This window comes from Cetorhinus maximus, chromosome 10 (assembly GCF_964194155.1).
Source record: "Cetorhinus maximus chromosome 10, sCetMax3.hap1.1, whole genome shotgun sequence".
NCBI lineage: Eukaryota > Metazoa > Chordata > Chondrichthyes > Lamniformes > Cetorhinidae > Cetorhinus > Cetorhinus maximus.
This window is the reverse complement of record NC_135888.1, coordinates 87,992,071-88,008,224: the sequence shown is the minus strand read 5'-3', so window position 1 is coordinate 88,008,224 and position 16,154 is coordinate 87,992,071. Positions and strand designations below refer to the sequence as shown.

Below are 16,154 nucleotides of genomic sequence, written 5' to 3'. Positions count from 1 at the left end.
ATTATTTTAACTAGAAGGTTCCCTGGGGAAGCTATCAGTTTATGCACCAATTGGTAAATCAGGACAGGAAACTTATGCTCTAATGCACAAATACGAAATTTAATACATAACAAAGATCATCTCCATATAGCTGCTATTTCAAAGTCATACCTTACCTAATGTGTTTTCCATTACAGAAGCATTATAGACAGACTCAGTAAATACTGGTGAATTGTCATTTTCATCCTGTTGATTTTAAAAGAAAAGAATATTTAAAAGTGTGCAAACTTTCTTCATTACTGCAAAATGTATTTTCATCCAAAAAAAGTACACAAACAACTTGCACCATTTTGAAATATTTCCTAATACAAATCACCAAGCTATATTTCAGCCTGATCAAACCCCCCCCCACTTCCAACATAATTAGGTTTAAAGTAGTTACAAAAGGGACAAAGAGAAATGAAAGATGAACATACCCAATTGGCAAAACCATTTTCAGTGATTTGAGAAGGAATCCAGCACAGGTGGACTGGAAACAAAAATTGGTGAAAAGAAGTAAATCAGGAATGGCAGGTATTCAAGGTGAAGATAGTTTGGGTACAAACCAAGCATTTTTATACAAGGAGGAAAAAATATGACACCCAAAACTAGAGCTAAAGAATAAGCAAGGAAATGGAGAATAAAATAAAGTATAAAAAGGAGGCTTATGCCAAAAGTCAGGTACCAAATGCAGTAGAAGCCAAGGCTGGATTTTACCGTTGGGTGGATGGACTGCTCACCAGCACCCCCTCCTGTTGGAAGAATCAGCCAGCAGACAATGCATCGAAAAAAATCCTGCCCTGCAGTCATAACATGTTGGCGGTGGGCTAAATAGGCTGAGAGTGAGACTTAAATCCTGACCGCGAGGGCTGCTGGCCAATCATCCCAATAGCGCCAGAACTCAGTAGCAGCCATGGCGTCTGTACCCAGCTAAGTCGGAGGTCTTGGGATTGGGCAGGCCGGGGGCGGGCAGTGGTGCGAATGGGGTGGGGGGAGGACATGTTCTGGAGGTCAGGTGGGGGAAACAAAGTGGGGGGTGGGGGGGGTGTAACAGCTGGGGATTGCCCTCAATGTGCAAAGGGCAACCCCCTTATATGCCCCCCCTTCACCTTTCCACCTTTACAAAGTTTTTCATTAAAAAATAGCCTGCCTATTCTCGCCTGCCTAGGCCAACCAGTTTATGGCATGGACAGCATATTATATGGGCAATTGGCTTGTTAACAAGCTCAATTTACCCTTTAATTACTTATTTAAATATGGCAGGTGGGCTGCCGATTTAACACCTACAGTGTTATGGGGGACAGCTCATGGGTGGGCGGGAAGGTGGTGGATTTGCCTTATATTTTACATGCCACCGTGCCAAAAGCACACCCGGTGGGGGGCTGTAAAATCCAGCCCCAAGTGTTCGGAGTGCAGGGTGAAATTGAAAAATGATATAAGAATAGTAAAGAGAAAGTATGAGGAAAGATATATAGCATACAATGATAGCATATAATGGAACCCAAAAATTTCTTGTAAACATATAAATATTAAAAGGATACACAAAGGAACGGTCGAGCCGATTAAAAAAACAGATACCTTCTTGTGGAGGCACAAGGTATGACTGAGGTACTGAATGAGTACTTCGTATTTGTCCTCACAAAAGAAGAGGATGAAATTAATATCACAGTAGAGGAGGACGGAATAAAGATATTGAGTAGGATGAAAATAAATAGAAAAGAGGTGGTAAAAAGATTGTTATCACTCAAAGTTAACAAGTTGTCAGGTGCAGATGGAATGCAAAGAAACATAAGTAGACCATTTAGCGCCCCCCACAAGCCTGTTCTGCTATTCAATGGGGTCACGGCTGATTTGAAGCCTAACATCAGAAATCTGTCCTTACCACATATCCCTTAACATCTTTGATTAACAAAAACCTATTAATCTTTGTTTTAAAATTAACAATTGATATGCCAACAATTGCCATTTGTTGAAGAGAGTTTCAGACTTCTACCACTTTTTGTGGGTAGAAATGTTTCCTAATTTTACTCCCAACCTTCCGCAAACATGGTCCTGAGCTTCCTCTTGCTTGTTATTTCAATTTTCCATCTTTCTCCTACTCTGAACTTCCTGCCCTTGGCCTGCTACAATGTTTTAATGAAGCTCAAGGCAAGCTTGAGGAACAGAACCTCATCTTTTAGTTCAGAATTCCAAAGCCTTCTGGACTCAACACTGAGGGCAGAATTTTGCCCTCGGATGGTGGGCGGGCCCCACCGGCTCAGCGACGTGCGGACAGTCGACCCCCGCCACCGAAATGGGGCCCGCTGCCATTTTGAGTGGGGGGGCCAATTAAAGCTCGTCCAGCGGCCTGCCCGATAGGAAGCGCTTCCTGTGTGGGGGTGGAGGGATTCCCCATCTGTCAAAGTGCGCTCTTTTGCGCATGCGCACGAAAGAGCACACTGCTCCCTGAGGCAAAGTCCTGTCTCAGGGAGATTACTGACAGTGGAAAAAACTTTAAAAATAGAAAAATTAAAAAATTATTAACATGTTCCCCTCATGTGACAATGTCACACAAGATGGGACATGTTAATAAATATCACATAAAATGTATTAAAGTTTTTAAAAACGGACATGAAACCTCACCCCGCCAGTGGATGAGGTTTCATGTATTATCAGAAGCCCGCTGGGGCTCCTGGCCTGCCCGCCAGCCTTAAGGTTGGACGGGTAGGTCTTTAATTATCTTAATTACTCCGTCAATGGCCTCAATTGGCCAGTGACAGGTCGGCGGACGAACAGCTGATTTCGCTGTCCGCCCAACTTCCTAAAAATTTTAAGGGATCAGGATGACTTCGGGGGTTCCTCCCGACATCATCCCACGTCATTTTCCTGTCGGCGAGCGGGCCCCACCCCCAAATCACCGACAGGAAAATTCAGGCTTGAGTGTTGATCATAACCTCTGCCTCCATTTTTTTTTGCTGGTTCAGTTTTGTTTCTTGTTTCTTTATTTCTTCACTTTGCATTCAGATGGCTGCTACCAGCCATTCACACCTCATCTGGATATATCTTTTGTTTATTTACTTTATCCAATAACACTCCCTTTGACTTTTGTACCATTGAATCTTTTGTCATTTAATTTCTCCTGCCCTCCATCCTATCATATACCTTCCCTTTTATCCTTCCTCCCCCATTCCCCTGCTCAAAACCTATTACTTGTTTATCTTTCCTCAGTTCAGATGAAGGGTGATCGACCTGGAGTGTTAACTGTGGCATCAAGGAGCCCGAGCAAAACTGGAGTCAATGGGAATCGAGGGAAAACTCTCCACTGGTTGGAGTCATACCTAGCACAAAGAAAGATGATTGTGGTTGTTGGGGGTCAATCACCTCAGTTTCAGGACATCACTACAGGAGTTCCTCAGGGTAGTGTCCTAGGCCCAACCATCTTCAGCTGCTTCATCAATGACCTTCCATCCATCATAAGGTCAGGAGTGGGGATGTTCACTGATGATTGCCCATATGCAGAAAGATCTGGACAACACTCAAGCTTCGGCTGATTAGTGGCAAGTAACATTCGCATCAAACAAGTGCCAGGCAATGACCATGTCTAACAAGAGAGAATCCAACTATCGCCTCTTGACATTCAATGGCATTACTATTGCTGAACCCCTCACTATCAACATCCTGGGGTTACCATTAACCAGAAACTGAACTGGACTAGCCATATAAATACTGTGACTACAAGAGCAGGTCATAAGCTGGGAATCCTGCAATGAATAACTGCCCTCCTGACTCCCCAAGGCCTGTCCATCGTCTACAAGGCACAAATCAGGAATGTGATGGAATACTCTCCACTTGCCTGAATGAGTGCAGCTCCAACAGCATTCAAGAAGCTCAACAACACCCAGAACAAAGAAGCCCACTTAATTGGCTACTCATCCACCATCTCCAACAGCCACTCCCTCCACTACTGACATGAGTAATGCAGTGTGCACCATCTACAAGATGCATTGCAGCAACTCATCAAGGCTCCTTCTAAACCAGTGACCTCTACCACCTAGAAGGACAAGGGCAGCAGATGCATGGGAACACCACCAACTGCAAGTTCCCCTCCAAGCCACACACCATCCTGACTTGGAACTATATCATCATTCATTCACTGCCGCTGGGTCAAAATCCTGGAACTCCCTCTCAAACAGCACTGTGGGTGTACCTACACCACATGGACTGCAGCAGTTCAAGGCCGTAGCTCACCACCACCTTCTCAAGGGTAATTAGGGATGGGCAATAAAAGTGCTGGCCCAGCCAGCGACGTCCTTGTCCCATGAACGAATTTAAAAATTCTGTTTCTCTCCACAGATCCTGCCTGATCTGTATTATGACCACTAGACTCTACAAGGCAGTTGTGTTGAAAATTGACTCTCATATTTTAAGGTAAAACAGGATGCCCTGGAATGCGGGTTGGTGTGAAGTTGTACTAAATTCTGCACAATGACAGGCCCATGTGATCTGGTTGCCATAGGGACAGGGCCCATGTTGGAACTCATAGAAACTCAAGTGCCAGCTTTCACACCTGAACACAAAGGAGAAGGCAGCTGTGCTTGCTACTTGCAAATTCTCAGACTCTTAGAGGCAGTCAGACTGGAAGCAGATGCTGCTATGCCAGGCAGAGGAAAAGGACTGCTTTTGAGTTAATCACCAAGTGGAGTCCTGCTGAGAATGCAACCCCTGTTCAAAGGAACAGAGCTTGTCATGGAGAGTTGAAGACCAAAGAATCACCAGTAGATTCCTTTCTGCTGAAAGTCCATTCAAGCATGCTAAGAAGGTTTAGTGAAGGGGATTTTGTGTAAAAGTGCACTGGAAGATTCACCCTGGCAGGGCAGGGAGAGGGAGCCTGTTGAATCCCCAGGAGACATTTGGGACTATAAATACAAGGCTACATATCTACTGAGAATGTGCCTTAATGTATAAATGTGGCGTGGGGTTTTCAGTTGTGTTAAGAAGTTATTGAGGAATACCTATTCTGTAGTTTAGTGTATTAGTTGCCAAAACTAAGTAATGTCTAGTCTATGCTGATCTTAGTGTATTTATTACAGTAAAAGTCTTAAAACATAGAATCTTGTCATGCAATTCTTTGCGTAGGTCACTGGGAAATTCATATCTCCTTTGAAAAGTTATCCTTCTGTACAGGGATCATAACACCTGCTGAGTATTTCCAGCATTTTTTGTTTTCATTTACTCCAGACTTTTTGGACTATACTCTACTAGTTATAGATTCCCCAACCTCCCTATCTACTCCCTGTAATGTTTTGAAAACTTCAAATCACCTCTTAGCCTTCTAAATTCCAGGGAATACAGTTTGTGTAATTCTCCTCATAATTCAACCTTTGGATTCAAGTTATCATTCTGGTTAATGTATGCTGCACTCCCTCCAAGGTCAATATATCTTTCCTGAGGTTTGGTGCCCAGAGCTACCCGAGATCTAACCAGGGCTTTGGAAAGTTGAAGCATGACTTTTACCCCTTGCATTCTAGTTGTCGAGATATAAAGACCAGCATTCCATTCATCTTTTTGATTTGATATTTCTATTTATGGCATTTTAATCATTCATGTACTTGGACCCCCATGTGTCTTTGGATCTCTGAGGTTTCTAGCTTTTCACCACTTACAATCTACGCTGCTCTATCCTTTTTTAGGTTCAAAGTGGACAATCTCGCATTTGGCTATATTGAAATCCATTTGTCATAGTTTTGCCTATTCACTTAAACTATCAATGCCTCTTCATAATGTTACAATAATGCTTTTCCATCTGAACTACCTATAATGCGACCTATTTTTGTACATAGGCAAATTTGGATATGTGGTTTTCTATCCATCATTAATAAATATGGCGAACAGTTGAGGACCCGAAAGTGAATGTGCAAGGACACCACTTGTCACATTCGGGCACCTACTCATCCCTACTTTCTGTCCCCTGCCACAATCTAAAGGAACTGTTCCTGAATTGAGAGAACTTGAGAGATTATTGTTAGGGCACCTACAATGTTCTCACCTACTTCCTATAAAACCCTGGGGTGGAAACCATCTGGTTTTGAAGATTTGTCATTCTTTAATGTCATTATTTTCCACATTACTGTTATTCTGCTTATGTTAATTTTGTTAACTCCTTAACTCTGATTCAGTATTTGTTTCCTTTGGATGTCTTGCATGCTGACTTCTTCCTCAGCTGTAAATACTGATGAAAAGTAATTATTCAGCATCTCCACCAGTTCCTTGTTCTCATTGACAATATCACTGTTATCAGCTGCCATGGAGCCCACATTGCTTCTGACCACTCTCTTTACCCTAATTGTTTTAAAAAGTCATATTGACCTTTGCAAGTTTCTTTTTATACTCCCTTTTTGCAGCTCTTATGACCTGTTTTGTCAGCCGTTGCTGTTCTTTGACTCTTTCCCATTCACCAGGATCTATTTTGCATTTTTGTAGTTTTATCTTGTCTCTTATCTCTTTACTTGTCCATGACTGTCTTTTATGGCAAGTCGAGCTCTTGTCTCTGAGGGGTATAAACTGGTTCTGCATCACATTAAATTATTTTTTGAACACCTTCCACTGATCTTCTGTCATTTTACCTTTGACAGATTTGTCCCTGTCTCACCCCATTGAAGTCAGGCTTACTTAAATCTGGAATCTTATTAGTCATTTTGTGTTTCTCCCTTTCAAACATTACATTAACCTCAATCAGATTATGATCGCTATTAGATAAATTTTTCATGCATCATCAAGCTGGTAACTAAATCTGGCTCATTACTAAATCTAATATGGCAGGCCCACTTGTTGGCTCTAGGGCACATTGTTGCAGAAGGCTATCCTGGGCACAATCATGAAATTCAATAAATTTCTTATATGTGCTAGTCTGCTTATCCCAATCTATATGAAAACTAAAATCCTTCATTAAACCACTGTGCCTTTGCTGCATGCTTGTCTAATCTCTGCATTTATACAATTTTCACAGCTGCTACCAGAGATCCAGTACTAAATTCTGACTATGGTCTTAAATCCTTTTCTATATCTTAATTCTATCCATAATGTCTCCGCTACCTGCTCACCTCTCATTATATCCTCCCTTATCATTGAAGTTATTTCATCCTTCATCACTAAGGTTACTCCTCCCCCTCTTCCATTTCCCCTATCTTTCGTGTAAACCTTATAACCTGGTATTTATCAGTGTTGACTGTCTTGCAGCCATGTCTCAGTAATGGCTACTAAGTCTTACCCTCCAAGTTGAATTTGTAATTGCAATTCATTGTATCCCATGTTTCTGAGGGAAGCAAGGATGGAGATGGTAAAAGCTCTGACTACAACCTTTCAATCATCCTCAAATATGGGAGTAGTGCCAGAGGATTGTAGGACTGCAAATGTTACACCCTGTTCAAAAAAGGGGAGAGGGATAAACTTGGTATCTGCAGGTCAATCAGTCTAACATCATTGGAGGGCAAACTATTAGGACCATTGTTGAGGACAAAAATAATTCTATTTTGGAGAAGCCACGGGTTAACAAGGGGCACCCAGTACATATTTGTGAAAAAGAAATTGTGCCTGAGTAGCCCGATTGAATTCTTTGATGAGAGAGAGAGATGAAGAAGGTAATGCAATAGATGTTGTACATGTAGGAAATTGATAAAGAACCATAAAAATAGACTTATTTGCAAATAGAATGATTTGGGATTAAAGGGGCAGTAATAATTTGGGTAATTGGCTCAGGGGCAGGACACAAAGCGCTGGATTCGCCTGTCCCAGCGTCCCAGGGACTTAAGTGCATCAGGTGGGCTTTAAAAATGATGGGCAGACCTGATTCAAGGATTCCCACCCCTTCCTGGTGCTGGTAATATTTAGCGGCGTTGGTCAGGAGCCAACACAATTGTGCCAAACCATGCAGAAGGGGGCATTTCAGGACTTTTGCAATTTTCATGGATGCGGATCAGTTTTGGAAGGCGATGCGATTCACACCAGCACAAAGATGCCATGAACCATGGGGGGAGCCGTGGTTTGGAATCGAAAACCATATAAAAGGGGAGGCAGTGGCATAGTGGTATTGTCACTGGATTGGTAATCCAGAGACCCAGGGTAATGCTCTGGGGACCTGGGTTCAAGTCCCACCATGGCAGGTGGTGGAATTTGAATTCAAAACAAAAAAAAACCTGGAAATAAAAGTCTAATTATTGTAAAAATCCATCTGGTTCTTTAGGGAAGGAAATCTGCCATCCTTACCTTGTCTGGCCTACATGTGACTCCAGATCCACAGCAATGTGGTTGACTCTTAAATGCCCTCTAAACAAGGGCAATGAGAGATGGGCAATAAATGCTGGCCTAGCCAGTGACACCCATATCCCAAGAATGAATAAAAAGAAGCTAAGTTCAAAGGCTATTACAAACGGCACCTGAAATGCTGTATTATAAGTTATATATGTTTTTAATACAGTGAGTAATGATAAAGTTTTGTTTTGAAAAGGTATGTGACCATTGAATAACGTGGTTTCCAGATTGCCACTTCTAACATCTGGCAAGCTGTCAAGGGAATGAACAGCATTGTAAAGATGGAAAAGTCTTCAGATGTACTTGAGTACATCATCCACTAGATAAAGTGCTATTGTACATTGTGGAATAGTTAAATCCAGATCCAATGGTGTGAAATGTGCCCAAAGGTTTGATTTTTGTTCCTTGAAGTTCAGCTCGGCCATCCATTTAGCAGTTTCAAAACTTTGACAGATAGTTGAGCTTTCGTTATCTTTGAAGTTCAGGTCAGATGTCTGCTTGGTTTTTTCGGGCTGTTTTCAAAGACTTGAATGGATTTAGCTCAGGAGGATTTTCTGACACAGTTGTTCAATGAAATATCATAATGAATGTTTGGCTGACTTCCAAACTCACTGATGGATTCAGCTTAGGAGCAGTTGTTTACAGTCATTCAATGGAATCTCACTGTGAATGTGTGGCTGACTTCCGAACCCACTAATGAATCCTGACACAGCTGTCAAGGGGAATGTGAGTTGGTTATTTTAATAGATTTATGACCTGTTGAGAGGATTGTGGTTTTAAGTAGATTTCATGTAATGTTTGTTTTGACACATTTATGAACTTTGCAAAGACTTCCCAACATTATTACAGAGCTTTGTTTATAGTGGATATTGGGTGAGTGGGTTGGGAGCATACAGGGAGGGGGAAGCTAAAGGAGGGATATGGGTGTTATGGTGGGTAAGGAGGGTATGGAAAGAGTGAGGGGGTAGGTGGTGAGGGTTATGAGGCCTCACACTTATCTCCATAACTGGACTTACGTCTCAGCAAATGAAGGCAGATATTTTAACCTGCCTCGGCATCGACCTCCATCTCCACCTTGAGCTTAAGGTGACAGGCCCTACTCCAGTCTATCCCTGACTCCCCACCATGAAAACAGCATTGGCAGGCACTGCCAATCAGGAGATGGGTTTGCAACATCAGGAAATCTCCCAACTCTCGCCTCCAAGATGAAAATCCGACCCAAAGAGTAGCTGTGAATGGATGTTTTTTCTGACTGTAGGGATGCACTGGGGTCCCCCTGGGATCGGTATCAAGATCATAGCTTAACTTCTTATATATAAATGAGCTGTTTCTTGATTTTTGAAATTTCAAAATTTGAAGGTGATACAAAACTTTGCAATGTGCTAAACAGCGAGGAGGATATTAGCAGACTTGAGGAGAACTTGAGGAGATAGGTGAAATGGGCAGTCAGATACAGATACAGCTTAATGTGGGTAAATGTGAAGTAATATGCTTTGGGAAGGACAACTTGAGAGACAGTATAATCTTAATGGTACAATTTTAAGGGATGCACAAAATTTGAGGGGCCTAGTGGTACATATTCAAATCTCTGAAGGTGGCAGAGCAAGTTGATAAGATGGTTAAGGAAGCTTATGTGTTACTTGACTTTGTAAATAGGAATATTGAATAAGAGAACAAGGATGTCATGTTAAACCTTTGCCAACCACTGATTATATCTCAGCCGGAGTATTGTGTACAATTCTGGCCACCACATTTTAGGAAGGATATCTTTGAGAGGGTGCATGGGAAGTTTACCAGGATGTTAAGAAATGAGAGGTTTTAGACATACGTTGAGATTGGAGAAGCTAGGATTGTTCTGGTTAAATCAGAGAAGGTTAAGGAGAAATTTAATCAAAGTATTCAAATTATGATGGGTTTTGATAGAAAAACTGTTTCCTCTGATAGGAAGGTTGGTAACAAGTGGTCATATATTTAAAATAATTGGTTAAAGAACTTGAGGGAAAATAATGAGGTTTTTCTTTGTACACAGAGGGCTGTTAAGTTCAGGAACAGGCTGTCTGAAGGAGTGCTACATGCAGATTTCAAAGCAACTTCCAAAAGGCAATTGGACATTACTCATCGTGCTTTATGATGACTAATTTGCAAGGTTATAGAGACAAAGCTAGAGATCTGAAACTATATTGGCCAGTTCTTTCAAAGAGCTGGCACATGCACGTGTTATAAGATTCTCTGATTCTAAGTGTCTCTGATATTAAAGTTATTCTGATTTTCTTGTTGCAAAATACAATAATTTCACTAAATGCCATTTTAATTTATCTAACTAATTGCTATCTATGTGGATTTCTGACCCTCATTAGTTTCCTTTAAACATTCTGATTGACAACATATCTTGGCATCATCAGTCAGATTATTTATAAATACTTTAAAACTTACAAGTCTCAGCACTGGCCCCTGTTATATCCCCAGTCACCACTGTCCAGCTAGACATAAATTGTTATGTTATCTTTCCTGTTATTTTATCAACTCATTATCCAATTTACAATGTCCTACCAGTAATCCAGGTGTTTCACTTTAACCACAATTTTCTCTTGAGTCATAGGCCTCAATTTTAATTAAGGACCATATGTTGATGGGTAAATTGAAATGCAAGTTCCAATTTTAACTGGAGGATGGGCTGGGTTGAATTTGGGGTTGTGTCATAAGCTGTCTGCTCAAGGTCTAGAGATCCAATACATTTCTATGACTCAGATAATGCGTGAACTTTTAAAATAATTCCAATAATTGTTTAGTTATAGCTTGTCTTTTGCAAATATATGCTAGCTCCAAATTACTTTCCTTACTTCTTTTAAATGTAAATGCAACCAAACAGCTATAATTCCCAGCATTTTTGACTTCCTACTGAAAAATTAGGACATGAACTATTTTCCTATTTTCTGTTTTTGTCTCTCTATCCTGTGACCTGTGACAAGTTTCTTCTTTGTAAAATTCTATTTCAATGCTGCAAATTATTTTATTACAGGCCAGTAAGTACATACAATTGATTGTATTGTCCTGGCCTTATCTCACAGGATTAGAAGGGGTGGTGCAACCTTGCAGTGGAAAAACCCTGGAGAACGAGTTTTCTTCATATCCTACCAAATTTAAACCACAGGACCTGATTATCATCTTTTGTCCCTGTTTCCCTGTTGCAGCCAGCCAGGTTGAAAGATTGGCTGGCTGTGGGGTGGGTAGGCCCTCAACACCTTGTCACAGCTGGGGAGTTGTTGGATCCTAGCCACCAGTTTGTTGGGACTTATAGATCATGGTTGCACGCTTGTTGTGGGATGGCTGAGTTGGTACAATAGACAGAATTGATCAGCAGACAGTTCTTGGGTGGAACACATTCTGTTTATTTACAAATCAGCTGCACTTGTGTGCTTTCACACCTAACCCTATCTCCATACTACTGACTACTAACTACTGACTACGGAGTTAGCCCGCGCTACTCTTCTATTGGTTACACAAGATCATGTGATCTTCCTTTATAACATACTTCTTAAAGTTATTCCACACATTACATAAAACCATAATTACGACAGGAGTAAAGAGGACAGACGGAGGGATTGGAATGGCAAGAAGGAGGTGGGAAGAAGATTAGAGGCCAAAAGGGAGATGGAAAGCTAGGATCCAAGGAAGATTGGGGTCCAGAACAGAGTGGATGTTGGAGACTGAGGTCAGGAGAAGATCAGGGCCTGGAGCAGAGGGATGTTCAGAGGCCAGAGGAGAAATCAAAAAAGTTAGGAGTTAATGGGAAGATTTTAGGGGTATCCGATCGCGGTGATGAAGGCCTAGGAAACCTGGTTGGCCAGGGTTATATATAAAATGGTAGTTATATCTGAGGCATGCAGCCTCATTATAATATTTAAATGAACAACCCATCTCTCGAGAGGATTAGCTGACCAGCCCAACACCAGCGCTTCCCCCCACTGTTAAAACTGGATGTAGGTGGATTGGAGGCAAATAAGGTAGGTATTCAGATTTTTAATATTTTTCAATCCCACTCAACATAAACCCACCTCTGTGGGAAATCAAAAATTCCCCCATGATCTAGATCTCTCTGTCTATCATTTTTTTAATTCTTACTCTAGTTCAATTTTAGCAAAGACACAATTTTATCATTTCACAAAAAAAATCAGTCAAAGGCACTGTCACTTAATGTCAACTGTTATGAATGCAAGGTCTTATAAGACAATTATGTATTGGACTGTCTTTTTAATTCAAGGTTAATGACATAATGAAAAGGTACATGTGACTAGCTGCCAGTTCTGCCCAGTGATAAGACATTGTGACCTGGTTACCAAGGCGACCAAGGGCCCAGGTCATCCGTGAAATCCACGTGCTAGGTTTAACGCCTGAAAACAAAAGACAGAGCATCTGGCATTGCCATGGGTAAACCTATAGACTCTGAGACAGTTGTTCTTGCTTTTGTGTCGACTTACAGACACCCAGGCAGTCTGATTGAAAAGACCCGAGAGACAGAGAGAGGGAGAGACAGAAAAATAACAGCCATTACAAACAGCCAGGGAAAAGCTGTTCTCTGCTAGCTACTAGGCTGAATGCTAGTGAAAGCCTGTCGTCCGATTAAATAGAAGGAATCTGCAGAGATTTAAGGTCACTTGAAGATACATTCTGGTGATACCAGGGAAGGAATCACTAGAGTGAGCCTTGTTGCTGGAAGATGTTTCAGTAATTCTCAGAAGACTGAGGGACAGGACAGACACTGGAAGTTACTGGATGTTGGCGAAATGGAGAAGTGAAACCATTGAAAGCAGGGAATCACTTTGGGCTGTTCTCTGTAAAAACTGAAATTCTACGGATTGCATGTTGTAAAGTATAAATGTTTATATGTGACGAGGAGTTCTTGGTCGCGTTAAGACATTAATAAGGATGATCTTTTCTGTAGTTTAGAGTATTAGTTGCTAAGTAACGATCAGTTGATGTTGAGTTTAATATGTTTGTTACAGCAAAAGCCTTAAAACTTGAAATATCACTTGGTAGTACAGAACTTGAGTACTGCTGAAAAAAGTGACATGCTGTTGAAGCTTTTTCTCTTTCACACCTCAGGACAGATGCAAGAATGTCAAATTTCAGACAGCAGCAATTAATATTCCATGAGAAAGGGGTGCTTATTGGTTGGCAAATCGACTGATTGGTTGAGGCATTACCACGGAGAATGCACCAGGGAACTATTGTCCCCCATACTTTTGTTTAATTCATAAAAGACACAAAGCCTGGATATGTTCCTTTTTCCTGCAGAGGACAGGTACCTGCCTATGAATACATGTAGCTTCTAGCAAGCATAAATAAGCTACACTGTGGCAAAAACAGAAAATGCTGGAAAAACACAGCAGGTCTAACAGCATCTATGGAGAGAAAAACAGAGTTAACGTTTCGAATCCGTATAACTCTTCTTCAGAGCCAAAGAGAAGTAAAAATGTGATGAAATTTATACTGTTTAAGGGGGATGAAGCAGATGAAGCTGGATAGAAGGCCAGCGATAGGCAGGGGCAAAGGAGAGTTTGCCAAAGATGTCATGAACAAAAGGACAAAGGGGTGTTAATGGTAGTGATAAAGGCTAAAGGAGGTGCTGATGGTGGCATTAAGTTAAGAAAGCAGAATGTGATAATAGCAGGACAAGGGTAAGCACTCTGGAAAGAACAACATAAACAAGTGATCGAAGGTGTTCTGCAAAGCAGTTACCCAGTCTGCATTTGGTCCCTCCAATGTAGAGGAGACTGCATTGGGAGCAGCGAATGCAGTGGACCAAATTGAAGGAGGTGCAAGTGAAGCGCTGCTTCACCTGAAAGGAGTGTTTGGGCCCTTGGTCTGTCTGCAAGCATGACCCAGACCTTCCTATTGCTTGCCATTTGAACACCCCATCTTGCTCTCATGCCCATATGTCCGTCCTTGGCCTACTGCAATGTTCCAGTGAAGCCCAATGCAAACTGGAGGAACAGCACCTCATCTTCCGATTAGGCACTTTACAGCCTTCTGGACTTAACACTGAGTTCAACAACTTCAGACCATGAACTCTCTCCTCCATCCTCACTCCTTTTTTATCCCTTTTTTCAATATTTATTTTTTAATTTTTATTTTTTATCCACTTATTTTCATTTTTATTTTCATTTTTTCTTTATTGTTTTATCCCCGCCTTTTATCCTATTTTCAATCCATTTTACCTCCCCACCACCCCACCCCACCCCCACAAAGGCATCTGTCACTTGTTCATGTTGTTCTTTCCAGAGTGCTTACCCTTGTCCTGCTATTATCACATTCTGTTTTCTTACATTAATGCCACCATCAGCACCTCCTTTAGCCCGTACCACTACCATTAACCGTTAACTATTTTTCTCTCCACAGATGCTGTTAGACCTGCTGAATTTTTCCAGCATTTACTCTTTTTGTTTCAGATTCCCATCATCTGCAATATTTTGCTTTTATTTTAAGCCACACTGTGGGCCTGACTGATAATCTTAAATTGGTTGTTAGTCTAATTCTTAGAACACTCAGGGTTGTTCAGCAAGCACTGTCCAATCACCAAATCAAATCTAACGTTAGACATTATGTTCTGAGTTTTGCAAGCATGGGCTGGTTGAATACAGTTGATATTCTGCCTATTGTGAACAGCCAAAGTGACTTGCTGTTTGCTACAATCTGCCAGACATGGGGGCATATGGCCTGCATACCTGGTATCACACTCACATTAAAATTCACAAACCATGTTACTCATTTGTGTGGTAGGCAGAGTGTGTTTTTGGCTTGATGGCAGAATCCTGTTAGTAGAAAATACCACTTGTGTTGCTATTTCATAGTAGCAGTGTGAAATGGCTAGCTTCACCTGTTGCTCAAATTTTTGAGATACTTACACTTCCAGAATAATCTGAGATAGACTGGGCACTTTTCAGGTCTGAAAGTGGCAGCCTCAGGCCCATTCATGAGTATGCGTGATACACAGTGAACAACGATCTGATCAGAGTAGCCATCGTCCCACAGGATAACTTTTATGTGCCCTACTTCGGCATCAAGCATGCAAGGTGAACAAATGGCCTGCGCCCTATTTATGATGTTGCCGATAAAGCCAGTCCTATTGCACGTGGAGCTGTAGGAATACCAACGTGTATATTGACCAGTGAAGATAGGCTTGCGATTGACAGTAGTAGAGAACATATTAGCAGAATTTTTAACTAGCACATCAAGGAAAGGGAGCTCATTAGACTGCTCCATTTCACAGATGAATTTGAGCATAGAATGGAGCCCATTAAGGTGTGAAAAGAAATTCTTACATCCAGCTGTAGATTCAAATATAGCAAACGTATCATCAACATAAAATATGGAAATATGCAAGCGATAGGAGGTTAGGGCTCATTCCATCAAAAACGCGCTTCTCACAAAAATGCTAGTGAGAGCTGGGCATAGCGGGGATCCCATGGCAACATTGTCTGTTTAAGCATACAAGGTGTCATTAAAGTGAAGTCAATCTGTGCAAGTTGCTAAGTTCATCAGTTCAGTGAATACTGATGCAGGAAATGGCCATACGTGTAGATTGCCATGATATAGTGACACCATGCAAATGTCTATGGCTTCCATGAGTGGCACATGAGTGGCTCACAATGTAAAATCAGCAAATAGACACAGTGTTGCTTTCAATATGCAGGTCTTGTTTAGTCTTCACAAAACTGAAGAATTCTTCACTGTGTGTGTGGAAAACTCACTCAGAACAGGTTGCAGCAACTCACTTAGCCATTTGGCCAATTTATGTTGTGCAGAACCAGTCATACAAGGCCTTCCGGACTTAACATTGAGTTCAACAA

The 16,154-nt window shown here is 41.4% G+C and overlaps 1 protein-coding gene across 1 annotated transcript in view; it reads right to left on the bottom strand.

The window, feature by feature from the left end:
- LOC144685337 (cadherin-related family member 2-like) overlaps window positions 1–16,154 on the bottom strand; it is an 85,980-nt gene that overhangs the window by 31,009 nt on the left and 38,817 nt on the right. Inside the window, exon 15 of the mRNA XM_078549744.1 lies at window positions 156–225. Coding sequence (XP_078405870.1) covers window positions 156–225 — 70 coding nt within the window. The remainder of the gene's footprint in view (window positions 1–155; window positions 226–16,154) is intronic.